A 26,750-nucleotide genomic window follows, 5' to 3' on the forward strand; every position below is an offset into this window, starting at 1 on the left:
GCTGCAGACTTAGGCGGATCCTTCTGCGCGGCTCCCTGCCCAAGTTTGAAAGGAGGGGAAACTTCAGGAGGGTCCGCCAGAGAGTGGAAAGGGGCCAAGGGGAGGCGGGGAGCCCCATCACTGAGGTTTGTCAGGGACAGACCAGCCCCCTCTCCTCCTGGGCTTGAGCCCTGGTGGGAGACAGGAACTAACCTTGACTGAGGACTGACTACACGCCCGACGCTGGGCAAATGCTCTCATTTAACGCTCACAGCTGCATTGTGAGAGCGTCACTGTCAGCACCGTTTTACAGATGACGAAACGGAGGTCAGAGGGCATCTCATCAAGGCCACACGGCGGGTGGCGAGTGGCAGAACCCAGGCATCCAACCGACCTGCCGCCCGCCCCGTGGGAGCAGGAGAGACTGCCAGGCCCCCTTCAGCTGCACCACCTGCTCGGGCTGAGCGTTCTGCTGGGTGGGCCTAGGGCCCTGCTCTTCAGTTGGGGTGGGATTAAGGGCTCAGAGCAGCTGTCACAGGAGGCGCAGGTGTGTGGGTGCCTCCCTCCGTCAGGAATCGTCCCTGCTGATCCTGGGAGCGGACGGACTCCCTCCCCCGGGAAGGAAACCCACGCAGATCTCGCTCGTCCCTGGCTTCAGGGGTCTCAGGGAGGGTGAAAGGAGGGAAAGGAGGAGAGAGACTTGGGAGGAGTCTCGGCTGCCCGCTGAGGCACACGGCCCCACCCCCTCCATCACCCTTGGGCACCTGCTGGAAGGGCTGAAGTCTGCACCCTACACTCTGCGGGTACACCCAGCACCAGCGGAGGGCGGCCCGTCAGCCCTCCCCTCCCCTCCCCTCCCCACCAGAGGGAACCGCTCCATCCGTGCCGGGATCGCGGTGGTGCAGAGCAACAGTACCTCCCAGTGGTGCCTGTGGGAAGAGCAGGGGGTCTGCTTGTGTCCTGAGTTCATGCGCCCCCCCCCCCCCCCCCCCCCGCTAAAATCTAACTCAACCTTCCAGGCCATTTCAAAACCCTTCCTCTAGGAGCAAGCCTGCCCCCACTTACCCACTAGCCATCAGTCTGTTCCCTGAGCGCCACCCCAGCCTTGACCGCAGGCCAGGAAGCACTGCCTGCAGCCCTGGGGCTGGTGGGGGGCCAGGCGGGCACAGATCGCTGTGGTTTGCCAGGAGGGTGGGCATCTCAGGTGAGACAGTGTGGCAAAGGCTTATTCACTCCCCTATGCTTCTGGCATGAAGCAGGCTCCTCGCCAACATTTACTGAGTTCACACCACTACTCCAAGGAGAGAAGGACAGGAGTCAAGGAACTGGTCTCACTGGTTCCCCCTGGCCCGGGCCCAGCACTGGAGAACGGAGGCCGTGCTCCATCCCTCTCAGCATCTACACCCAGAAAGGGGGGCAATCAGGGTCCAAGAACTGCATCTGTTGTTTCTTTAATCGAATGCAGACTCATTCATAGAAAACAAGTGCAACCACAGCTGGAGACAGACAGTAAACGGAGCTCTGAAAAAACCCAACCCACCTCCTCTCCCAGCCCAGGGCGGCTGCACAAACACATTGGTGAGAATAAAACACATTCCCGTCTCAAGGCAGGGCCTGGCCCGACTCCCCAGCCCTGGCGTCTGGAATGGACCAGGGAGGGCAAAGGGGGCCCAGGACCAGAGCAGCCAGGGTACCCAGAGCTGGGTTCATTCAGTGTAAACTCCAAGGTGTCACATGCACATGTGACCAACACAGGACTTGGCTGACGACTGGACGGAAACGAGCCAGCCCTGGGCCCAGAGCGAGACTGGAGCGGGGGCAGGGGGAAAGGTCAGCCCCTCCTCGAGCCCCTTCTACGGTAGGCACTGGGCTCCTGCGACGGCACAGGAGGCAGGTGGGCTGGGCTCTTCATACTCTCCCTCCATGGCCCCTGACTTCTCGGACAATGTCAATGGCACTAATGCCCCCAGCTGGGGCTTGGCAGGGCTGAGGGCCTGGCCAGAAAAAGGATGAGGGTGAGTTGCTTTTTCTTTCCGAACCTGGTGCTCGCATCAGTCTGGGGCTGATGGAACAGGAAGTGGCCTCGGAATCCAGGCCTCAGGTCAAAGGCAGTTCTCACGTATGAGCTGACCCTCACTGCCAAGAGTCGCAGGGCCCTTGGCAGGTCTTAGCACCATAAGCCTGGCACCAGCTGGCCAGTCCCCCAAGTTCTACGCCCCTTCTATCTGGCCGACTAGTGGGCAGTGATGGCAGTGAGGTACAACCCCGAAGAGCCGCGGGGCCTGGCACAGGCCAGAGAATCAGACCCCGACTGAGGAGCCGGGCGCTGGGCCCCGGGCGGAGGAGAAGGGCAGGACAGGTGGAATCTGAGGCAGGAGCTGGGCGGGCAGCACTCCCCCTTTTCCTGCAGAGGGACAAACGGAGAGCCAAGGACAGGGGCCTTGGAAGGTGCCAACACTGATAAGAAAGCAGCAATTTGGCCAACATTTGGGGTTCCAGGGGAGCAGGCCTCCTCCCCGGCAGGGGCAGCTGCAAGGCTCAAGGCCAGCCTGTGACTGTCCGGGGCCACGCCTGGCGGGGCCGTGGGATCCCACGGCCACGGCACTGGGCCCGGAGTAAACACGGTGGCTCGGCTAGAAGACGTAGATCTTGTCCCGCTGCACAGTGTCCAGGTCGTCGTCCAGTGTCAGCAACACCTGCGGGGGCAGCCGAGTCAGGCACAGCACGGGGAGCCTGCACCCCCCTCCCTCCCGGCGGCCAGAGAGGCTCCCGTACCAGGAACGACCCGAACATGGCGATGGAGGAGAGGAAGTGCCAGATGTCATGGTCATCAAAGAAGTCGAGGAGGATGCAGTCCCGATTGTGCTCCCTCGACTCGGCCGGCGTTTTCTGGGCAGAAACAGGGAGAGCTGCTTGCTGAGGCGGCCCTGGGGGGACAGCGCCTTCTCCCGCCTCACCCCTCGCCCTCATCTCCTACATCTAAGACCCGGCGCCCCTTACAAATGCCTCCCTGCTCTGCTTCTCCTCCTCGCCACTCCACTCGACCTCCTCCCCCAGATTCTCCTCCCGTTGGTCTAGGAGCAGAGGGGGAAGAGCTGGAGGCGCTGGACGCCTCCTAACTCAGCCCCGTGTGGGACCCGTCGCCCTCATCAGCCTCCAGGGCCCTCCAGGCTCCTTTTCTTTCCAAAGCCCAGCTGTCAGGTGACACAGCCCTGTCCACGGGCAGCGACAGCGGCCGCGCGCCCAGGTCTGTAACTTCTTTTCCCACAGACACCAGCTGGGCCTCCGGGTGCCTGGGCTCAGGCCACAGGGAGGACCAAGGCCCTGCCCCGCCCTGAGAGCCAGTCCTCACCTGGCTCCTGCGCCTCCCACCTAGTTCTGCCTCTGCACCACCACCCCGGTCACGGCGTCTGGGACACAGGGCCTTCCCCATCACCAGGGTCCTCAAGGCCAAGAGCAAGACCTGCCTCTTTCAGGCAGTTTTCCTGGACCCTCACTCCCGGGGCCTGCCCTCTGCCCTTCCGTGCCTGCCCTGCCATCCTGCCAGGAGCCGCAGCCCCTCCTGAACTAGACGATTAACGCCTCGAAGGTGGAGGCCAAACCAGACTCGACGCGACCAGACTCGACGCGGTTACAGGACTGAAGCCTGCCCATGGCAGGTGCCCTGGAGGCAGGAGACAGCGCTCCCCTACACATCCCCGGACAGGCCCTGGGCCCCTGGCCTCAGCTGCCCCCAAGGCACAGGGGGCGCCACGCAGGTTCACTGGCAGGAGGACTGAACACGGAAGCTGCTGGGAAGTGAAGTGCTGCTGCGGGCGGCCGGCCACTCGGGATGAGCCTGTGGGTGACTCCCCGCGCCCAGCAGGGGGCCCGCTCACCTGCCAGGTGCTGAGTCCCTGGAAGAAGAAGAAGAGCGCGAAGCCCCAGACCACGGAGGTGCAGACGATGCAGAGCAGAGGGATGAGCTTGATCCTCTCCCCGCTCCGGAGCTGGGGGGGTGGGGGGTGGAGAGAGCAGCCTGAGGGCCACTCCTCACCCCTCTCCTGGCCTGCCCAGATGCGCCTCGTCCATTACACAGCTCAGCCTGCCCACACGAGCAGCTGGGGTCCTCACCGCCCATGGCCACCCTGCTGGGCCTCCCTGTGCCCAGGACCCTGTGCTGGTGGCGCCCTGGCCAGGCGGCCCTCTGTGCGGGGCTCCTCTCACACTGGACGGCACAGACTCAGTGGGCCCCGCTCCTCACCCCTCCCTCCGCACTGAAGTGCTAGTTCCCTGGGCCTCTTAGAACATGCCGGTGCTCTGCAAGTGGCCCTTAGGACCAGGCTGGCTCTCGGGGGACACTTGCAAGAGCATGAGCCCCCCCAACCCCCGCAAACCTCGCTGGCACAGACAGGTGGGCAGGAAGACGGTCTCGGCCATCCCCCCCGCACCCCCCCCCCCCCCGCGAGGCTGAGCAGCGGCAGCGCAGGCTCAGCCCCTCACCTTCATGATGATGTAGAAGGCAAAGTAGAGAAGCAGGTTGCAGATGCCGATGGCCAACAGGTAGGAGGCAAAATCATTGGGGCGCATGATGAGTCCGTAGGCAGCCCTGGCCAGAGGGAGGGAGCTGGTGAGGCAGGGGCGGCCGGGCCAGGAGGCCTGCTCTCAATCCTACTCCGAGTCTCACGCTAACCTGGGGTTGACTCAGCGGCTACAGAGGACTCGAGAACCCCAGTGCCCACACCTCTCGTCAGCCCCCATTTCTCACGCCCAAAGGTCTCAGCGCCCACCCGCCAGCTGCCGCAGTGGCCAGACTCACAGCGACCAGTTGATGATGTTGCCCATGACCAGCAGCACCATGCGGTCCTAGGGGGAAGCAGAGACGGGCTGAGAGGGGAGAAGGCCCAGGTCGGTCCCTGCCCCCTGGGCCTCAGCTTTGCCCCTGCCTCCCCGCTCCTGGAGGGAAGAGAGTAGATGGAGGAAGGGGGCTGGGGAGCAGGCAGGTACCACGTAGAGGGGCCCGCTGCACTGCCGGATGCAGTCCGTGTAGAGCACGTGGAGGATGCGGCGGCAGATCCCCGAGTCTGCAAGAGAGAAGCTTCTTTCTTAGGCCCGGCTGCGCCCACTGAGGGGGCCAGGGCCTTTGGAGGCCACCGCTGTGCGAGGCCTCATCTAATTCCTCACCCGGGGCGTCCTCCAGGCCCAGTGAGAGGGCAGACCCAGGGCAGACCCACAGCCCCTCACCCTGGAGGCCCCATCCCCCCCCCTGCCCTCACCCAGCTTCCAGCGGCCCATGTAATAGAGCTGGATGCTGAGGAGCAGGGTGGCGACGATGTGGATGACCGAGAAGACAATCCAGAACGCGGTGTTCCCTTTGCCGAAGACCTGCCGGCCAAGGGCAAGGCTGAGGGGCACGAAGGAAGCTGCTCCCCAGCCCACCCTCCCGCTGGAGGAGTTGGGGGAGACGGGAGGTGCAGGGCCCCCTGTGGGCCAGGGAAGGAGCAACGCTCTGCTGCAGGAGGTGGAGAGGATGGAGAGGGTGGAGAGGGGGCCGGTGAGAGGGTGGAGGGGGTGGAGAGGGTGGAGAGGGAGGAAAGGGAAGAGAGAGGGAGTGGAGAAGGAGGAGAGGGGGCACGTGTGCGCGTGCAGGCACATAGCTGGTTCAGGCCTCACCACGCCCAGCACCGAGAAGAAGATGACCACAGCCAGGCATGCGTAGGCACTGTAGGCGCTGGCGTTGATGTCCGGGTGCCGCTTCTGGTAGAGCTTGAGCATGCAGAGCCCGGCAATCATGTACATGAATGACGTGTCTGGAGTGGGGACGCCCCGTGAGCTGTAGCACCACTACCGAGCCTCCACAAGGACCCCCGGCCCCCACAATCAGAGTGGAAGAGCACCCACCCCGCCCCAGGCCACAGAGCCAGCTGGTGGTGGGCTGGCGCTGGCCCTCTGGTCCCTTCACTGTCCCCCCCACACCCCTGCCCCCGACTGGCTGTCACCCACAGTCTGCCTTCCTGTCAGGGACCACATTCCAATGATGCCCGTGTTCTGAAGGAAGGTCACAAACCAAGGAAGGGGCGCCACACTGTTCCCCTGCAGCTGCTGCGCCCAGGGACCCTGGGCGACGGGGACAGTGGCGACACAGGCAGGTCCCCGCTCTGGTTCAGCCCCACTCACCAAACTGGAAGTTGGTATAGTTGGGGCAGACGTGGTAGCAGGCGCTCAGCAGGCCCTCCATCATGAGGGCTGTGCCCATGGCGTAGAACAGGCCAAAGTGTTTGGGGATTCCACACTCCTGGTGGGGGGAGAGGAGGAGAGAGGAGGTGAGGCAGGAAGGGACCTGCAAGAGGAGCTCCTGAGAGGAGCAGGCTGTGGGCAGGGGGCGGGGCAGCCAGGCCGCAGGCTCCCACCAGGGCGTAGAGGTCGTTGCGCAGCAGGGCCCGGTTGTGGTTGATCTCCCGCTGCAGGATGATGAGCAGGAAGAGCAGCCCCAGCAGGATGTACCCCAGGTTGCTGAGGATGTTGTTGAAAGCGCTAGGAGGGGCACAAAGGACACAGGCCTCAGCCTCACCCCGTCCAGGCCGGCACACGGAGCCTGCCCCTTCCCGGGCCACCACTGGCCTCCCAAGAAGGTCCTACCTGAGGTTGCCCAGCGGGTGGGCGCAGAGGAAGTTGTAGTAGCAGATGTCCTGATTCCCTGTGACATTCACCACCTGCAGGAGGGGGAGGAGGGGCTGCTATGGCGCCAAGCTCAGCCCCATGCCCTGGGGAGAAGAGCCAGGCGCCAGCAGGGGCCAGGCCACCCCACCCCACCCCACCACGGACATGAAGTGCCCCCAAGCCAGCAGGTGTGTGCACAGGTACCCCAGGCAGTCCCCTTTGTGACAGTCACCGTCGACCCTCTCGGGGGTGGCTGACCCCCTGGGTGTGACGGTGACTAAGTTCTGACTGAAGTTCAGGGAAAAGGGAAGGGACCTGCTCCCACCAATCCCTGCAGAGCCTGGGGGAGCCCTCACTGGGACTGTGCTTCTGCAGGTGAATAAACTGATGCTCAGGGCGGTTAAGTGACTGGCTCAAGGTCAGCCAGCTGGTGAAGGCAGCATTTGAACCCAGTCCCGGCGCCCTCAGCCCTATGCCTGCTCCGCCCGGGGAGCCAGCCCCTGCTCACCGTCTGGTAGGTGATCACCAGCTGCACCACCGGGAGCGCATAGAAGACAGCGATGGTGGCGATGTTCCTGAGAGAGACGGCGGTGAGGCAGAAGGGCCCAAGGCCACCCCACCCCACGTAATGGGAAGCCATTCAGCCCTCACTCACCAGAAGTAGATCTGGTACTTCTTGCGCAGAACACGCTTGTCCTTGCGTGCCAGGTCGGCCACACAGAGGTATTGCTGGGGAGAAGCTGGAGTGAGCCCCTCCCCCCACCAGGGAAGAGAGCACAAGAAGGGCTGACGCCGATGGGCAGGGTTCTGGGCCGCCCCCTGCTGCTGGCCCATCAGCCCAGAAGAGCTGGCATTGAGCCAGAATCTGTCTCGCCCCAGGGGGAGACCTCCTGGGCTGCACAGGAACTCTCCCTGCCTCAGGAGCCCTGAGTAGGACCACCCGGGCGCCAGACCTTGGTGTGAATGACAGACCTGGAGCGAATGACTGACTGACCTTGGTGCGAATGACGTTCTTGTCGGATTCAATGTCAGTCAGCGTGTCATAGTCCTCCTCCTCCACGGAGCTCATGGAGTCCAGCCGTGGCCGCGTGCCCACAGGGTCCAGGGGGCGGTCTGGGGAGAGCAGGCAGGAGGGGTTCCCAGTGGGCACAGAGCTCAGGGTCCATCCCCACCCACCTGGGCAATTGTCACAATTTCTAGGCAGAGGGAAGAGGCAAAATGGGCTCAGAGCGGGGGCTGTGGTGGGCTCAGGCCCTGGGGGAGGTACCAAGTACTCCTAAGTCCTTGGGGGAACCAGCGTGGGCTCTGCAGAGGCCACTACCTAGGCATGCACCAGCCTGCCCCTCGCTGAGCGAAGGCTCCCAGGCCAGGACACTGAGCAGCCCCAGCCCCAGCCCCAAGCAGCAGGACTAAATCTGGCAGAAGTCATGCTGATTAGAAGGTGCCCAGCCGAGTGGGTTCTGAGGAGGCACTGGGTGAAGACCAGTGGGCCCGATGGTCCGAGGCTGCTTCAGCCTGTCCTGTGCCCCCGCAGCTCCCTCCCGTGGTCCCTGCTTGACCAAGGCCCCGAGGCCAGGGCATGCGCCCCTGTCCGAGGCCCTAGCCCAGGCCAGGGAGCCAGGTGCTGGCAAACGTGACAGCAAACAGGACATCTGGCTGGGGGAGGGGTGCCAGCCCACCAGGCCTGCTCATCTCGGAACACACAGAGCTGGCAAGCATGGGCATTAGAGGGGGCCATGCGCAAAGCTGCTTCCTGGCCCCAGCCGAGGGCCAGGGCGCCGCCCGGCAGAGCTGATTGGCAGAGCAGCTCCTCCCCACCCCACATCTACCCATGGCAATGCACAGCTGCCGCATCTGGCCAAAGGGAAGGCGCCGCTTGAACTGGTCGTGCCCTTCAAAGGAAAGGAGAGTTACCAGGGAAGGGGAGCCCAGGAGGAAAGGCCGAGGAGATGGGGGGAGACAGCAGGCCCTTCCCAGCCCCAGCGTCTGGCAGAGAGGCGACCGCCCACCGACAGGTGTCCAGGTGTCGCCGCACCACCCGGCCCACTCACCCTGGTAAGTGTAGGAGAGGTCCGCGGTGTCCATGCTGTCAACCAGACCCTCGGTGGACCCGGAACAATTCTCTGCAGAACAGTAACTGGTGAGCACAGGCCTCAGGCAGGGCGGAGCCGGGCTCTGAGGAGGCTGGCCCCCACTTGCCCCATGGGGAGGCAGCCTCCTCGGGAGACGAGGCTGGGAGTGGCCAGCAGTCGCTGGCACTGATACATACCGAAGGAGCCATAGTTGTAACCATCATAGGGGGAGCTGCCAGGGAAGGGGTCAGCTAGGACCCGAGGGTGACCTGCAAGGAGACGTCAAGGTCCCCTTAGCCCTGGGAGCAGAGAGGCCAAAAGCCATGGAGAAGAGACACAGAGGAGCCATGGCAGCAGCAAAGAACAAGCCCCAGCCCCAGCAAGCACAGCCCACTCCCACCGCCTCCCACCTCGCCCTCCTCCCATGTGTGTCCCCAGTGGGAACCTCGCCACCCTTGTCCTCCATGAAGAGAGATACCAAGGAACAGATGTGCCTCCATTGCCAGCAGCAAGGATGGTCAGCAGGCCTGCCAGGCCCCCAGCACCCTGCGTGCCCCTCTCCCACTCCGGGCCCCAGCCCCGCTGCTTACCAAGGAGAGAAGCTGAGAGGGAAGGTCCCAAGCAGGAGGGAGGACAGAAAGAGAGGAGCGGCAGAAAGGAAGAGAGCGGAAGGTTAATAATCCCCGAGACGTGAGCCCCGTGTCTGCGGCAGACCCAGTGCAGCTGGCCCCTGAGGACGGTCAGGTGGCAGCCTTAGACGAGCGAGGCAGGGACGGCAGGCCGTGCCCCAGCCCCACGGCAGTGCCACTCCCAGCCTGGATATCCGGAAGCCCGCCGACAGCGCCTCCAACCCCGAGGGAGCCACCCCCAAAGCACAGCACTCTGCCTCCCACCCAGGCCCTCCAGTACCGCTTTCTGGGCAGGCTCGGTCCACCGCCAGCAGCAGGGTCTTCCTCCTCTGCCTGCAGGGACAGAACCCAGAGGCAAACCTGAGGGGCAGGACAGGGTCCCTCCACCCTCCCCACCCCATGACCCTGTCCTTCACTCATGGTCCTATGGCTCTTCCCAGGCTGGGAAGCAAGGTGGGGGTCTCCCCGCTTGGAAAGGTCAAGAGCAGGGGCTGGTTTCCAGAGAGGCCCCTGGACCACAGACCTAACAGGGGCTGCTTTCTTCTACCCTGGGGGCTCAGACCCTGCCAGGCCATCTCCCCAAACCCCGCCCCCCGTGCCCCAGAGCAGAGGGCCCAGCAGCTGCTCCTTACCTCCAGTTCTCCCAGCAGGCCAGGAGGACGGTCAGCAGGTAGAAGGAGAGGAAGATGCCCAGGCAAAACAGCATCCCCGCCACGTAGGCCTCAGCTGTGGGAAGGACGCGGGATGCCGGGCACACCAATCACGGCGCCCAGGGCCCAGCGACCCTCACCACTTCTCCCCTCAAATGCTAAGGCCCAGCCAGTGTGCCCAACTGGCCGCTCCCCAACTGCGCCAAACCCTGCCTCGGTTCCTCCTGCGCTCCTGTTGCTCCCTCTGCAGGAACTCTCCCCTCTCCTTCTTCCTCAAAACTCCACCCGGACTTAACCTTCAGCACAGAGCAGGGTCCTCTAGGAACCGGCCCTCCTGCCCCACAGGGCCCTCGCAGCAGCGGCTCCCGTCCTCTAGACAGGCGCTCCCCCGGGATGCAGCTGGAGCACCTGGCACACAGATGTGCTCCACAAATATTTGCTGAATAAAGAATCCGCATAGGAGAGGCAGCGTCTTCCCTCCCACCCCCACCTCATGCTTTTATCTCCCACTTTCTCATTACAAAGGGCCCGTTCCATCGCTCAGTAAATATTGACTGAGCATGACTAAGAGGCCGGTTCTTCCCACCAATTTTGCACTAAACTTCACAACTTAGTGAGATCACAGGGACAGATCCTATTACCCCTGTTACAGAGATAGGGAAACTGAGGCCCAACGAGATTACCCTGCTGCTAAGTGGCACAGAGAAAACCAGACTCAGCTCGCTGCTCTTTAGTCACAGATTTGCACCAAGTTTTATTGGGGCTCACCTCGGGCCCTCCCATCACGAAGCCTACCAAGAACACGGCCCCTTCCCACCGGCAGCCTGGCTGAGTAGGCCTCATCCCCCTTCCTACCCCAGGGCTGAGGCAGAGCCGCAGGCCAGTCCAAACCTTCACCCACACTCACATGTGACTGCGCGAGACACCAGCACGGACAGGGTTTTCTGGCGGTACCCTTGATCAACCGGTTCATCTGGAAGTAAAATGTCAAACTGGCAAACAAAGAGCAGCCTAAAGCTCAGCTAGAGCTGGTGGGACCAGCCCCGGGAGTCTGGGGATGAACACCGGTATCCCACGGGCCCGCGAGTCAGTCTCACAGGCTCCTCTGCCTCCCAGGAAGGGGCCAAGTCCTCCCCCTGCCAGCCAGGCCTGGGGCACAGGGTTACCTTCCACAAAAGGGTAGAAGGGCAGGGAGCCCCCGCAGGCCTGGTCTTCCGTCTTCACCACCACCACCACGTAGAAGCTGTTACTGGGGAAGTCTTTGCGCTGCAGGGTGACGACGATGACATCATCATCACCATCGTCATGGGATCATCAATGTCATCATCGGCACCATCCTTTTCTGAAATTCCTTCTTTGGGCCAGAAATTATGCTAACCTCTCTTTATGTGTTATTTTACTCAATCCTCCCAAAGGTCCTAATGAGACAGTATTATCATTATCGCTGCTGGACAGGCTCGGAAGTTAGCTTAGGGTCATGCTGCCAGTAAGGGGTAGAGCCACGATTATCTGATCCCAAAGCCTGAGCCCAAAGCCGGGCGAACAAATGCGTGTCCCCCTGTCACAGAGCCCAAGGGTGCCCCATTAAAGGTTGGGCATTGGCAGGGGAAGTGGAGAACCACAATGCCTCTGGCAGCTACATGACTGAATGTCACGACACATGGTGTCCCTCCCTGAGCCGGCATCGGTTCCGCCCTCGCCAAGTGCAGGCACAAAGCTTCAGCGAGGCCCTTTCCTCTCCTTGCTTTCCTCACAGTGAATGAGTGGCCATGACAGCCAGAAGGGCATGCTGCTCTTTCCTGTGCCCAAAGGCAGCTGGGATTCTGCTTCGACCCCAAGTCTCAGGGACCAGTGGGCAGAGACTCAGTCTTGTGGGCAGAGGAGGAGGGGGCAAGGGGAAAGGAGCAGGGTCTGGAAAGCCAATCCCCAGCCACCTCTCGCCAGCCCATGTGCGTCCCTACCTGTACAGTGATGGCCGCCTTCTTGGTCATCGTCTGGTACATGCCGATGAAGGCCACGTTGTTGTCCAGGTCATAGACAGGGCACTAGAGGGGGCAGCAGATGCAGGGACCTGGGCCGTGTCCCCTCTCGGCAGCAGCCCTACTACCATGGGGGGAGTGTACGAAGGCAGGCCACTTACCAGGACATCCTGGATAGAGATGACCGAGCAGGGGAAGGCCTTGTTCGAGGTCACCTTGACAATCACTGAGTCTACTCCCTCCGGAAACTCGTACTTGAAGTACTAAGGGTGGAGGGAGGGCACAGGGTGAGCCGTCTCAGAAGGATGCCCCTCTGCCCTCTAGAAGGGGACCGTGTGAGAGGCCTTGACTCTCAGCAGCCCCCTTTTGTGGACACCCTCCTGCTGACATCAGCTGGGCACTCTGGACAGGGCCCAAGGCAGGCGGGAGAGAGGGCACAGACCCCGTCTCCGCACTTGCCGTGCTGCCGCCCGTTACCACCTTGGGCCAGAGCCTCTGCTTCCAGACTCCCCAGGGCGAGTCCAGCCAACGTGGAACTCCCAGAAGACCACCAGCCACTCCCACCTTCCACTTCCCCGTTTATTCTCTCGAGGGGCAGTCAACAGGGGACCCTACCTGAGGCTGCGCTGCTGTTGTATTGAAGCTGAAGAGCTCCCCCGTCCTGTAGGGCAGAGAAGAGCCCCCAAGGTCACCCTCAGAGCTGAGGAAGGAGGCCAGTCCCACCATCCCCTTGCTCTCCCCTGCGGACCTGAGCACGAAGTCGTCCATTCGGCTGACCTGGAGCTGGTACCTGGAGTTGACCGGCGACAGGGTGGACACATCCACGTAGAAGAACTGGACCTCAGACTCATTCTTGGTGGGGGGCTGACACAGCGTTCGCTCCACCTTCTGGTAGAGGTACTTGCGCTGAAACCTATGACCCAAAGCAGAGTCGGGACGTGACTACTGTCCCCGCCGGCACATGACTGCAGAGGAACAAGGCCCCATTCCTCCCCGCTGGCTCTCTGCCACCCCTACCCCTGCCCCACCAGGCTGACAGACTCGGGCGCTTGGCTTGGCCTCATGCCATTGACCAGCCTCCTGGTCTGGGGACGGAGAAGAGAAGCAGAGGGGCTCCTGGGTGGTCGGAGACCCCAGAGAAGGACTTGGGTGAGGCTCTAGGCAAGGCCTCACCTGGGCCTCCCCCAGCAGGATCCCCAGGTCCTACTCACAGCCCTCGCAGGATGAGGGGCACCTGGAAGGACACCACGGCCTCCTTCTGGCGGACCACGAATAGCAAGGGCGCCCCCTTCTGCTTGCTGAGGACGTTCACGGACACACGCACCCCTTCCGTCTGCAGGGAAACGGAGATGCCTCAGCGGAGGGAGGGGACCACCGCTGCCACTCAGAGCCCCAGAGACTCTTTCCCCATCACGGTCAGGCTGGGCGCTCGCCACGCCCCTTCTCCTGCCAGAGCAGCCTCTCTGCAGGGGCTGGTGCTGCCGCAGGAGGCTGTGCAAGAGGCAAGCTCCTGGGCGGCAGGTCCCGGCGGGGCACAGGACCTGAGCGACTGCAGGGCCTCACTTCCCACCGGGAAACGCACGGAGATCTTGGGCACCTCCGGTGCCCCATTCCTGCCCATGCCCATGGGATGCCACACGTGTGTGTACATGCGCGCACACGCACACACACGCGCAGACACGCGCGTACACGCACACACTCGCGCACACACAGACACATGCGCGCGCACACACGGACATGGGGGAGCAAAAAATGCTTCTCCACTTTCTTCCTCGTGAGCCAGAAGCTCCCACTCCCCACTCATCAGCACCGGGGCACAGACACAGGGGCTGCTGGAAGCCAGGAAAGGAAACTCTGCCCGGCTCAGCCCACGGGGCGGGGATGGGGAGGTGCCTTCCCACCTCTGAGCCTCAACTTCCTCCATAAAACGCAGACACGCTCAGCGGGGCGACAAGGGAAAGGACGGAGACGGCGGGAGTTTAAGGGAAAGTAGGAGACGAAGTAAATCCCGTGGGTCTTGTCTGGACGCGGAAGCCCAAGCCCGAGGGCAGCCTTCCCCAGGGGCAGAGGCCACAGCTCGGGGGGTCACCCAGCCCCCAGGCAGGTCCAAGGCCTCCCCCCTGAAAACAACTCAGGACCCCGGCTCCGCGCCCCAGCTCCCCAGGAACGCGGCAGAAGTCCCCGCACGTCAGCTCTCCTCCCCGCCCGCCCCCCAGCCCCGGGGCGGGACAGAGCGAGGTCGGGCGCCGCGTCCCCACCGGGACGGCCCTCCCGCCTCCGCCCGCCGGAGCTGCCGGCTCACGCCCCTGCCCTTCACCGGCCGCCGACCCCCCCCCCACCCCCGCGGGTCTCGGGCCCAGCCCGGGGCCAGCCCGCTCCTCCCTCCGCACCGACCCCGCGGGGCTGCCAGGTGCCGGTCGCGAGGCAGGGCGGCCGGCTCCGCTCAGACCGCATCCGGGGGCAGGAGGGCGGGCGGGGAGCGGGGACAACACAACTTCAGACCCGTCCGGGGGGCCTCCGAGAAGCCTCGGCGGCCGAGGAGGGCTGGTCGCCGGGCTCCCGGCTGCGGGCGGGGGTGGGGGGGGCCCTCACCCGGTTGCGGGTCACCGTGTGGTTGAAGGTGTAGATGTTGACCAGCTCGCTGTTGACCTCGTCCACGTAGAGGTGCTCGAACTCGGCGTCCTTCTGCGACACGTTCTTGGGCCCCAGCAGCCCCAGGTGGCCGTGGACCGACGCCGCCAGGAGCGCCAGGAGGGGCAGGCGCAGGGCGAACATGGCCCCGGCAGGGCGGCGGCGGGCAGGACTCCTCGGGGACAGGTCGCGGCTCCGGCCGCAGCCTCCACCATCGCCCCAGGACCAGAACTTTAACCCCGGCCGAGATTAGGAAACGTCCCTCCCGGGCCGCCGCGGCGCTGCCCGGGCACCGGCGGGCGGGGCGGGAGGCGGGGAGGGGCCGGGCCGCGGGAGGCCGGGTCGCGAGGGGCTGAGCGCGGCTCGGAGACCCCGCGGCGCCCGCCGTGGGAGCGAGGGACGGCCGGTTGCTGGGAGCCCGGAGACGCCGGACGGAGGCGGGAGGGCGGGAGCGGCGGCGGGCGGCCGCGAAGGGAGGAGGCCGGGGCGGGAGTGGTAGTCACCCGACGCCGCGCCGCCCGGCGAGTGGCCCGGAGTGCGGGCCCTTTAAGGGCAGGCGGGCCCCGCGGCGCCGCGCCCGGAACTGGGGACGGCGTGCGGCGCCGCGAAGCGGTAAACAGCCGGGCTGGCGGCCCGCCGGTGACGTCAGGGGAAACTGACACAGATTTAAAGGGCCAGGTTCCGGATTGCGCCTTAAAGGGGCCGCACAACTCCAGCTGGAAGCCTTCGGTGGATTCCTTTTCCGCTCCTGCCTCTTCTTACGCTACCCTGCCCTTCCCCAGAAGCTCACTTTGGATAGAAAGATCTCCAGGTGTTGGAGTCTTGTTAACAATTCTCTTTGCTCAAACTTAGGGATGGGGTTCCCCACTCCCACGCCCGCTGCCACGACCACTAACGTCGTCCACCCCTGGGCCATTTTTCCCTGCTGGAATCTTAGGAAGAACTCAGAGAATCAGGAAACAGGACGGTCGCCTTGACGGCGGAGGGGAATGGAGACAGTCTGACTGCAGGAGGGGCCCGGTGCAACCTGCCCTCCCACGCAGCGGCCGCAGTTCCGGAGACGCCTTCATGCCCACGGGGCTCTCTCTTCTCCACTGAGGCAGCGGCAAAGCTCGTAGCAAGATAGTGACTTCCGGTGTAAACTTTAATACAAAATATTTTGGCACTGTGTTTCAAGAAGCGTAAAGAGCTTTATATTCTTTGACCCAGGAATTCCATTTCTGGGATTCTATAGTAAGGAAATACAGATAAAACGTGTGGGCAGCTACCCTTATCATAGTGCTATTTATAATATAAAGCATAAAGGAAACACCTTAAATGTCCGTAATGGGGGAGTGGCTAAATGCACTATTATCATGAAGCCATCGAAAATGATGTGTAAGACTGACATGTAAGTAGATAATTCACAATATGATAAGTAGTGTGGTTTCCAAATACATAGGCATGCATAGAAAAATGCATAAAATTTAGCAGTGATTATCTTTGAATAGCAAAGTACCCGTCCCAAAGAAAAATTAGAACAGTAACTGGCACATTTTTTAGGTGTCATTCAATATTTAGTGCAGAAATAGTGGTCATAAGGTAAAATAGTCCTCATTGGAACAGTGCCCAGCTAGTAAGGTGGGGGCAAGGGTGAGGCTGTGGAATCTTGAATGAGAGAACTCTGAGAAACCACTGGCCCAAGTGGCTTCATCAGGGTGCCTGACAACTTCAGAGGTGGCCACAGGACATTTATTTTCCTTTAAACATACGAAATGGGAGAATTAGCACTGGCCCTACCCAGAAGCAAACTGCAGGGGCTGAAGAACCTTAGAAAGTCAGACCGAAGAACCTGAGCAGACGCCTGGGCCAACCCCTCATTTTACAGGAATGTAGGGTAAAGCCTGGAAAAGGACAGCTCATGAGTAGCTCCCTAGCCCCGTCTCCTGAGCCGTGGCCAGCAGCCTTTCCAGCACATCTAGGGACCCGAATTGGAGGCACTCAGAGTAACGAGGCGTCATAAGGAGCCCTCCATGCAGCCAGCAGCCCAGTTTGGAGAGCCAGTGTAAGACTTCCATATTCCAACTGGACTCCACTCTCCTTCACTTGCCCCCCATCTCGCCAGTACACCTGGAACGCTCAGAAGACGCACACCACTCAGCCTGATGTAACCTAACTTGTCTATCGTGCCTGGAACTTTCCTGGGAGCTGTGAGAACAGTCTCTGCTATAGGATGGTTGGTGCTGTGACCACATTGAAAAAGCCCAGGCTGGGGGTGGGGAACCTGGGGAGAAGCATTCCAAGACGATCTCTTAGGCTTTTCTAACAAAATGTGCCCCTAGGCCTGTTTATACTGCAAACCCAGACACTACTTACAGTTATTGAATCAGTTTCTGGGGGTGGAGCCCATGCAAATGCGTTTTTAGCAAGCACTCCGGAAGTGTGCCATGCACAGTGAATTCTGAGAACCACTGCTTTGGGGCCAAACAATTGTGAACTAACAATATTTCTGTTTGTCCCCTTTCTCCTGGCAGTATCTTGGGAGAAGTCCATTCAAATTAATCCAGAGGGGATCCTTCCCTTTTGCAAAATCTCAACGTCCTAACCTTTGAATCCTCAGCACCACGAGTATTCAGATAGGAGGGCAGCAACCCAGGATTTTCTTCCTGTTCTCAAGTGGATAGACCTTTCTTCGGCCTGGCTGTCCCACCCCCCACGCAGGGAACAGCAAGCAACCCCGTTGTGAATAGGCCCTTTTCTGAGGTCTGGCAGCCCTGAGTGGAGAGAAAGCCTTTTTGTTGCCTGTAGCATCAACATAAAAGGGCAGTGCTCGCCTCAAAGGGAAGGCAAGGCCTCAGGAAGGTCCTTGGCCTTCTGTGCAGGTCGAAGCTACTGCCTTCTCCCACATTATGTAAAACACCCAATGCCAGCCCTGGTGGAGGGGGCAGGGTGGGTCACAAGGCTCAGGCAACTTCTATTCCCTGTGGGCTGTCCTTCCCAGCCGGGGTAGAGAAAGGACCTAGGATATGGGACCATTCAGCAGGCAGCTGACAAGGTTCCCAGCTTTGCATGGGCCTGGCTCCATTCTAAGCCACAGGATTTCAAGGCTGGAGCAAGAGGACAGGAAGAAAAGCTTCCCCTGGGTCAGGGGTCAGTTAAGCGACCTGAAGGCGGCAGGAAGAGCAGGGCACAGTAAGCATCACAGTACACGGGTTAGCTGCATCCCAGCAATCATTTAGGACCCTGGGGGTTAGGGAGTGGCTGTGCTTGTGGGTGGGGGGCAGAATCAAACCGCACTTTAAAATTAAGTAATGGTTAACTTTAACCCAGAGAAAAAGGGTACAAACCAACCCCTCCGGAAAAATGGACTGAAAGTTCCCTATTTTCATTGTGGCCATAAAAAAGGGCTCAGTTTATCTACTTGGAGCTCAAATAAAAATACCCTGGACACAGGCAGCCCTGGCAGCGAGAGGCCAGCACTCCTTCCCGTCCTGAAAGGTCACTTTTCCCAGGCTGCCCTTGTGGCTTCCCTTCAAGAGCTGTGAACACCGGATGCATATAGATTGGGAATCAGCTGAAGAGACAGAGTAAATAAACTCTTTCTGGGGATAAGGTCTCAAACATGTCACACAGCTTCATGGAATTATGGAAAAAGGACTTTATCAGAAAGGTATGGGTTTAAAGCCCTGCATTGCACATCTTGGGCAAATCAAACTTTTTATTAAAAATTTATTTTAGCTTATTGGCTGCCTCCTGCATGCCCCTCCCTGGGGATGGAGCCTGCAACCCGGGCATGTGCCTTGACATGGAATCAAACCATGATCTTTCTGTTCCTGGGTCGATGCTCACCCACTGAGCCACATCAGCCGGGCCAATCACATGTTCTGAGCCTTCAGGAGCCATGTCTCATCTCCGCTGTCCTACATGCCACAGAGCAGAGCTGGATTTGGTGGCAGTCATCATCCTGAACTACTGTCCAGAGTAGGAGATGAGCCAAGAGAGAGCAGTTTTGACTAAATGGGCACGACTTTCTGCCAGAGGCATTAGCCACTTTCCATTTCCTAAACCAGGCTTTTCCCATCCAGACCAGGAAATAGATGCAGGCCCTGTGTCTGCACCCTGTGGCCATGTCATGGAACCAACATCAGAGCTTTCCAGAAAATGAGGCTGGTCATCAGGTTGCTGAAAACAAGCAGATAAATAATTGATCAACTCAATCTGTGTCTCCAAAGATCACCGATAACAGTGAGCCTGCCATCCTCCTGTTTCAAGCAAGTGTGGGTCTCTAGCTAAGAAATCAGAAGGTACAGCTGAGAGCCTTTTAGATACTCCTCCTCTCTGGTTGTATCTGAAGATCATGTGCAGCCCTAGCCGCTTGGCTCAGTGGATAGAATGGCGGCCCCTGAATGAAGGTTTAGAGCAGCCCTGGGCAAACTACGGCCCTCGGGCCGGATCCGGCCCTTTTGAAATGAATAAAACTAAAAAAAAAAAGACCGTACCCTTTTATGTAATGATGTTTACTTTGAATTTATATTAGTTCACACGAACACTCCATCCATGCTTTTGTTCCAGCTCTCCAGTCCGTCAAAAAGTTTGCCCACCCCTGGTCTAGAGTTTGATTCTGGTCAAAGGGCATATACCTCAGTTGCAGGCTTGATCCAGGCCCTGGTCAGGGCAAGTTGCAGGAGGCAACCAATCCTTATGTCTTTCTCACATTGATGTGGCTCTCCTTCTCCCTTTCACTCTCTCTAAAAATCAATGGAAAAATAGGCTCCGGTGAGGGTTAACAAAAATAAATAAATAAATAAAGATCATGTGCAGCCGCCTAGTTTATTCGAAGTTGCTCTCCATAATAAAGAGAACCCCCTCTTCACACTCAGACACAGGCCACACCCGTAGCTTCTCGTGTTTCACTGGCCTCAGCCGTCCCGCGGTCATGTTCTCATTCACAATTCCTTTGCTCCTCTGAACCAGCCGAGCTTTTTCTTCTAGCCTCACTTTTCCTATAAAACCATCTTTATTAATTCGGCCTAGTGATACTCAAAAAATTCCAGAAAATGTCTCAAAAATTTTTGTAATAGGTCTGTACTGCACCTTTTTTGTTATTCTCAAGTGAATTTTGTTTGCCCTTATTTATCACTAGCAAAAATGTTTATTGTTTCTCACAAGCAGAAGCATGGTACCATTGAAAAAGCAGAAACTATAGTCAAATTTGTATTCCAATTTCATTTCTGACAGTTACTGACTAGAAGAGCATGAACAAAAAAATCCCCTAATAATTCATTTATTCAGTGCCTAGTTTGTACTAATTACTAAGCGAGGTGCTGGGAACACAAAGATGCTTAAAACACATTCTGTTCCTTTAAAAAAAAGTTTTTATTATTTCAGAGAGAGGAAGGGAGAGGGAGAGACAGAAACATCAATAATGTGAGAGAATCATTGATCGGCTGCCTCCCCTCCCGAACTCCCCAGATTGGGAATTGATCCCAAAACCCAGGCATGTGACCTGACCAGGAATCAAACCTTAACCTCCTAGTTCATGGGTCGACGCTCAACCACTAAGCCACACCAGTGGGCCATTCTCTGTTCTTACGGAATTCATTATCTAGCAATATAAATAGATAAGCATATAATACAGAGTGGTAAGTTCCATGAGAAAAGATTTACACAAGGCCCGGCCGGTTGAGTGTCGACCCATGAACCAAGAGGTCCCTGGATTGATTCCCGGTCAGGGCATGTGCCCAGGATGTGGGCTCAATCCCCAGTAGGGGTATGTAGGAAGCAGCCCATCGACATTTCTACCTCTCTATCCCTCTCCCTCTCTCTCTCAAATCAATAAAAGCACAGTAAAAAAAGAAAAAAAAGAAAAAAAGATTTACACAAGGTATTATGGGAACTCGGAAATGAGAGAGACCTACTAGTACAGATCAGGGCTGGAAAGAGAAATCAGAAAACACTCCAGGAGGTGTCCCTGAGGGATTCTTCAAAGATGAGTAGGAGGAGCATATTCCAGACAGGGGGGCGGGAATCTTTGGGGAAAGGCATATTCAAAGTTCAATACTATTGGCAAGGAAGTTCCAAGTAAGGGGTGGGAAGATATGAACTGGAGGGCCAGGTCATGGAGAGGACATTATATTTAATATCTTGGGCTATCAGTGGTTATCAATGAGCATGCTGCAACATATTGAGTCATGAATTCTTTATAGGTGTGCTGTTGAAGCTTGATCAGTGTGTAAAATACATTTCTATTTAGTGTTTTTTGATACATACAGGGTAGCACAAAAGTAGGTTTACAATAATGAGTTCGAGCAAGTTTACTCTTGTACTTTTATTGATCACTAGTGCCCTGGTGCACGGATTCGTGCACAGTGAAAGGAAATTAATTAGGTGGCAGCCGGCCAGGGCGGGACTGGGCGAGACAAGCCAGACACAGCCTGGGACCAGCCTCCTGTGGTCCCTCCCTGGCCAGCTGCACCTGGGGCAGCGCCGGGGCTCAAAGGGTGTTTGCAGAGTGAGTGGGGGTCCCTCCGGCAGGTGGGGTTCCTCGGCCTGGCCTGTGGGGATTGGGCTGAAACCAGCTCTCCGACATCCCCCGAGCGGTCCTGGATTGCGAGAAGGCAGTTCTCAGGTGACATACCCGGAATTGGGCTCCCTCCTCTCTGGTTCCTGGGTGTGTCACCAGAGAACTACAGCTGCCAGGTCATGGCAGCTCAGCAGCTCCTGTATTGAGCGTCTGCCCCTTGGTGGTCACTGCATGTCATAGCTACCAATCGGACGGTCACTTAGCCTTTTATATAGATTGTTATTTTCCACAGGAACACCTATAAATCTACTTTTGCCCCACCCTGTATTTTGATGTGCTGAGTTAAACTAAAATAAGCCAGCAAGTAAGCAAAATGCAAGAGGTATAACATAAAACGAGGCCAAAAAAAGGATGATGGCCCTGGCCAGTATGGCTCAGTTGGTGGAGTGTCATCCTGTCCTGTGCACTGAAAGGTCACTGCTTCAGCCTGTTAAGGGCGTGTAAGGGAGGCAAGTGATCAATGTTTCTCTTTCTTTATTTTTATTTATTTATTTTTTTAAATATATTTTATTGAGTTTTTACAGAGAGGAAAGGAGAGAGATAGTCAGAAACATCGATGAGAGAGAAACATCGACCAGCTGCCTCCTGCACACTCCCCACTGGGGATGTGCCCGCAACCCAGGTACATGCCCTTGACCGGAATCAAACCTGGGACCTTTCAGTCCACAGGCTGACGCTCCATCCACTGAGCCAAACCGGTCAGGGCTGTTTCTCTTTCTTATTGATGTTTCTCCCTCTCCCTTCGTAAGGAAAAAAATTAAAAATATTAAAAAATAAGACTGTTTAGCGAAACATTTAAGGTCTTTGCTTTGTGACTATGGAAAAATATGTAGCTGAGTTAAGATTTCACCCATCAGCCCAGGAAGTGTGGCTAAATAGCATGAGCATCGTCCTATACACCAAAAGGTTGCTGGTCCAATTCCCCGTCAGGACACATACCTGGATTGCAGGTTCGATCCCCAGTAGGGGTGTGTGCAGAAGGCAACAGATCAATGTTTCTCTATCACATCGATGTTTTTCTCTCTCTCTCCAAGCATGTCCTTGGGTGAGAATTAAAAAAAACAGAATTTTACCCATCACGGCCAGGAAAAAGTAGATGGGCTCTCCTGCTGGTTTTGTCAGTTTTTCCCAAGTAGATGTGGCAAGGGCTTTCCCTCCTACCACACTGCTGCGCCATGGAAGAGGTTCACAGGGGAGAGTGTGGGCAGTCAGCAGAGCCCAGGACGCAGGCTGCTTTCCCGCTGCTCACAAAGGCAAGGTCTCTGGGGTGGGAGGAACTTGGTGTGATTAGATATGGGGGGAGGGCAAACAGAAAAACAAAAACACCTCAGTTTAATATCTCCAAAATGTGTCCTCTCCTAGGAGTAGGCCATTGTGACCAATAGCATTGCTGCACTTGAGTGATAAAGGTGAATGTTACAAAAACCACAGACATATTCAGCTGCTAAGAACATGATATGACATAGCAATTTACTGTCCTTACTGCTGGGGTGGGTGTGGTTAGTCATCGGGACAGGCCTGATGGTCAGTTGAGCAACTGAACCTTGTTCTAGTCATAACACTCTAAAGAGGCTGCATGTGGGGCCGGCGTTTCGGTTTGGGGAGGTGAGGGAAGTAGATGAGAACTGTGTCCATGTTCAAGTTTCCTGTCCTGGGCTCCAGAGTCACATTATGTAATATTCCAGTGTAAAACAGAAAACTGGTGATTATTAGTGTGAGAAATGGAGAAACAGTAGAAGCTGAGACATTTAAATGTGAATAAATTCTAAAGACTGAAATGAGAAAAAGAGTCAAAAGACCAATTAATCATTTAAAAGTTAATTCTGTTTTTAACTGCCAGATATTCTTAACCAATCTGAAACACTTTCTTTAACAATTTTCCCATATATCTACTTAGGATTCCTTGTATCTGCTCATCCCACCCTATCAGCCTACACCCCTAAGGAGATTAACCCGAGGGTCAGCTTGGTGCATTCACACAGAAAAGAAGCAGATCTAAGTATCCAATTGGCTTGTGAGATGATAGGAAAAACCCACCCCTTCTTTTCTCCATTCACTCGATAAAAGAAGCAAAAGGACAGCAGTTTAAGTGAAATGTTTACATTTATACTGAAATACGCACTACAACAGAATGAGTTCACTGGTCAATGAAACTTTGCCAAAGTAGATCACAGACTTGCCGGGGAGGTCCAGTCCGCTAGCAGCAGTGATCCCCAAGCAGGAACACCAACAAGACGCTGGGAGGCCCCACTCCAAAAAGCCTCCTTTCAAGAGACCCCAACTCACTTCTCCCACATGCACCCACACAAACATAGGAACGTGGACATGCCCACGATTTCAATGTTTTCAGTTTCTTCACTGCAATAAATATAAACTGGCAATGCTCATACACCACAGCACAAACAATATTTCAGGCTTTAGCGGACAACTGTAAACAGTGACTAGGCTGAAAAAATAAAGAAATTTGGAATTTAACAATGAGACAGAATTCGTAACAGCAGGGCATAAGCTACTCCAGATGTTTTGTGTGGGTTCAGGTTTTTGACAAAAGATATAGTCCAAAAAGGCCCATGACAGTCTAGAATATTATGGCAGCAAAACAACAGGTCCCAGATCATCCCTGGCAGTACATCTTTCACCAGCCACATTCAAGATGCGACCGCAGAAATCGTTATAGTGTCATCACCAGCTGCTACTTAATGTAGCAGGAATGGGTAGACAAAGGACTTAAAATTTGCTGATAGAGGAATAGAATAATACCTCTGCAAAGTTGGCCCCTTAATCATAATGACAACTAGGACATTTCACCTGGACGGTGCATTAAATTTATATAGAGGAGGGAGGGGAGAAAGAAGGAGAGGGTAAGGGAGAGGGGAGGGAGAGGGAGAGGGACAGAGAGAGAGAGAGAGAGAGAGAGAGAGATATCCAAAGACTAAGCATTAAGTTCTGTCACTGTAGCAAACCTGGATGTTGATGAAAGAAAAATACAGGGTATCCCCCCCAAAATATATACAAACTTTAACAGCTGATAGCTCAATTTTGAAAATGAAATGTATTTTAATAAACACTGCCTTTATAATTATTCACTTTTGGTGACACCTAGATGAACACATTTTGCCTAAGGCAGTGCTGGCAAGAAATGAAAGCGGACTCAATATCTGCACAGTAGCAATGGGGCAGACTTTTATTTACGAGGCTAGTGTTTCAAATACTACTGTTCGAATAGATCCGGTAAGTAGAAAATGCAGTGCTATCTCAGGTCTGTACACATGAGCACAAGAGCTGGAGGTCAGCACACACAGGGACTGAATCCTCTGTTGCTGGAGGACCCTCAGACTCCCACCCTCTGACAATCAGAAGACCTGGAAAGGAAACTGTCTTTTCACACACAAAATTGTGGCTTAATTAGTTATTCTCCCTAGAACTTTACCCAAGCTAAGAAAAAAAAAAATCTGTCTTGAAAAATTCAAGAACCTGGGTTACTAAAAATAAAAAGAAAATTTTAAAATAGTAAACAAGTTTAGTAAACACCATGCGTATTTTCTTTTGTTAATGAAGACATGATACATTCAGAAAAGTATGTATTTTTTTCTTAAAAAGACAAAAAACAATAAAATTCCTAGCAAGAGGCTTGACAAGAAAAGAACACATCAGCCCAAGCTCTATCCCTCAACCAGGACAGGCTTGGCACCAATCAGCACCCCTCCCCCGCCCCCCACAGCACTGCTATCTGCCTGGCAAGCAGACATGAAACATACGTCTTAGTTACTAAACCAGAATGTTAAGCAAAATCACTGCAGAGCACATCTGGATGGGCTACTTCAATATCTACCTGGTCCAGTTTAAAATATCTGTTTGTAGATCCAGTTTGTATACATTTCATAGGTCTACTGAACAAAAACCATCCATTGTCCCATTGTTTTAAAATGGCAGTTCTTGTAGCTCAAACCATCTAATAAAGAGCTCTCTTGAAAGACATTCTCAGAAGATTCATTAAGAAAAAATCCTGAAAGTTAAACAAGCCTAAGATGGGGGGGGGGGGGGGGGGGAACCAAGTAGGATGTTTATTCTGAAGAATAGTTCCACTTGTTGCCCCATGAGAAAAGGCCAAACTTTTCTGGACTCATATAATTTAAAAACTAAAACAATACAAAAATAAAATATACACCTTAAGATACTACAAAACTTGAAATAATGTCAGGGCTTATGGAATAAAAAATAGAAGAGGTCTGATCTGATCCTCCCCCCTCCCTGACACACACACCCAAGGGGGGCGAAAAAAAAGGAAAGAAAGAAACTGTAGCAGGTTCTAAGGGAAAAGCAAACAGAACAAACCACTCTGCATCTGGACAGCACTACACAGACTCTAGCACAGAACACCACACAAGAATGAGCCACACATCAGAATATCATGAGAGTAACTGGCTGGGGACTTACACACCCAGCAACAGAGCTCCTGGGTAAGAAATGTGTTAAAGTTGGTAATATCAACAAGGACCCTACAAAAAAGGAGCAAAGGCTGCATGCATGGGTCTATTACAGACATGATATTCAGCAGCATAAAAATAATACCCACCACAGAGTTCCCCAATTGGGGCAAAACCTATTCTTCACTGCTAAGCCTGGGAAAGATAAGACAGTGGAACAAACCCACTTGTAACTATAGCATCTCCCATATATGAATGACAAGTATGTCCATTTGAGAATACACGAATAAAGGAAAACAGAAACAAAAGGCTAAATTATGAACCTTAAAAACTAGAAAAAACCATGTTGTAAAGCCAAGTAGGTGTGATTCTGATCATTATTATATATGACATAATCCATAGAAAGAAAGGCCAAGAAAAGCATCTTCACTTTGTTCAGTACTTAGGCTTGATGTCATTCTAGGTAAAACAGTGATAATTCAATAAATGTGTCACACATACAACTAAAAAGTCCCCTTCTGGTTTCAAATGAATTTAAACAACCATCTTCCTTAACTAATTTTTCTCCTGTGTCAAACAAACCTATGTACAGGACCAGTTTCAATCCCTCCTCCCTTTCAAACACTAGATATGAACATCCAGGAACATTCTACAACGCAAAGTGCCTTAGGAAAGAGAAGGATTCTGTAGTGCCAGTGACATAACTGATCTCAGGAAGCGGGGATGCAATGAACACTGATGGGAGCCAGTCAGGCAATGGTGGTTTGCTTCTCCTCAGGTGTTTCCTCCAACAACTGCATGATCAGTTCATGGAGGGGTTTGCAGATCTTTGCGTAGCCCCCTCCTGTGAGATGGAGAAAATCAAACATGTCGTGGCAGGAGATGGCACCGTCCGAGTGCACGAAGCCCCCATCTGTATCCAGGAGCTGAACATTGGCAAGCTTTGGCAGGGAAACCTTGAGGAGCTGGTTCACCTTTGCATTTTTTTGCCTCAAAGGGTTGGGCTTCTCACCTCGAGGTAACAAACCCTGGGGCAGAGCAGAGAAGAACAAGATGAGAAGAGGCACTGCTCTTATTTGGCACTTGCTACACCACTGATTTCTGAAACACGGGAACAGCTTTGGTTTGAATAAAAGTTCCCTGACCATCCCTTCTCAGTCTCCCCAGGAGTTCCTCTTCCTC

The 26,750-nt window shown here is 55.9% G+C and overlaps 2 protein-coding genes across 4 annotated transcripts in view; both read right to left on the bottom strand.

The window, feature by feature from the left end:
- Window positions 1-1,414: 1,414 nt before the first annotated feature.
- SIDT2 (SID1 transmembrane family member 2) lies at window positions 1,415-15,047 on the bottom strand. Of its 2 annotated transcripts, XM_059707777.1 has the most exons (27): window positions 14,541-15,047; window positions 13,160-13,281; window positions 12,697-12,861; window positions 12,564-12,609; window positions 12,110-12,211; window positions 11,931-12,014; window positions 11,136-11,235; window positions 10,877-10,942; window positions 9,952-10,045; window positions 9,600-9,652; window positions 8,888-8,959; window positions 8,670-8,741; window positions 8,448-8,510; window positions 7,613-7,731; window positions 7,274-7,347; window positions 7,127-7,193; window positions 6,598-6,671; window positions 6,369-6,492; window positions 6,136-6,253; window positions 5,632-5,768; window positions 5,235-5,343; window positions 4,966-5,042; window positions 4,778-4,824; window positions 4,462-4,567; window positions 3,858-3,968; window positions 2,755-2,868; window positions 1,415-2,675 (listed from the first exon to the last, which is right to left on the bottom strand). In XM_059707777.1, exons 1-27 carry the CDS (start codon window positions 14,721-14,723, stop codon window positions 2,613-2,615), a joined length of 2,562 nt encoding a protein of 853 aa, XP_059563760.1. In that variant the 5' UTR covers window positions 14,724-15,047; the 3' UTR covers window positions 1,415-2,612. The 2 variants fall into 2 exon arrangements, with proteins under 2 accessions (XP_059563760.1, XP_059563759.1); XM_059707776.1 differs by lacking the exon at window positions 8,448-8,510 and having other exon boundaries at window positions 14,541-14,907.
- A 3,318-nt stretch (window positions 15,048-18,365) lies between these two features.
- Window positions 18,366-26,750, bottom strand: part of PAFAH1B2 (platelet activating factor acetylhydrolase 1b catalytic subunit 2) — a 36,096-nt gene continuing 27,711 nt past the window's right edge. Inside the window, exon 6 of one of the 2 annotated variants that reach the window (XM_059707793.1) lies at window positions 18,366-18,740. In XM_059707793.1, coding sequence (XP_059563776.1) covers window positions 18,528-18,740 — 213 coding nt within the window. In that variant the 3' untranslated portion in view covers window positions 18,366-18,527. Of the gene's footprint in view, window positions 18,741-23,225; window positions 26,597-26,750 lie in introns of those variants that run through there. The other variant, XM_059707792.1, reaches the window with a different exon arrangement.

This window comes from Myotis daubentonii, chromosome 9, assembly GCF_963259705.1.
Source record: "Myotis daubentonii chromosome 9, mMyoDau2.1, whole genome shotgun sequence".
In the NCBI taxonomy this organism is placed as follows: Eukaryota; Metazoa; Chordata; class Mammalia; order Chiroptera; family Vespertilionidae; genus Myotis; species Myotis daubentonii.

Bases quoted from the DNA above. Each gene is read 5' to 3' on its own strand.
- SIDT2 (XM_059707777.1), bottom strand. From the start codon at position 14,723: ATGTTCGCCCTGCGCCTGCCCCTCCTGGCGCTCCTGGCGGCGTCGGTC. The intron at 12,212-12,563 runs GTAGGGTCCCCT...CTCCACCCTTAG, and splicing joins CAACAGCAGCGCAGCCTCAG to TACTTCAAGTACGAGTTTCC. The intron at 7,194-7,273 runs GTGAGTGAGGGC...CGTCTCTCTCAG, and splicing joins AAGTACCAGATCTACTTCTG to GAACATCGCCACCATCGCTG.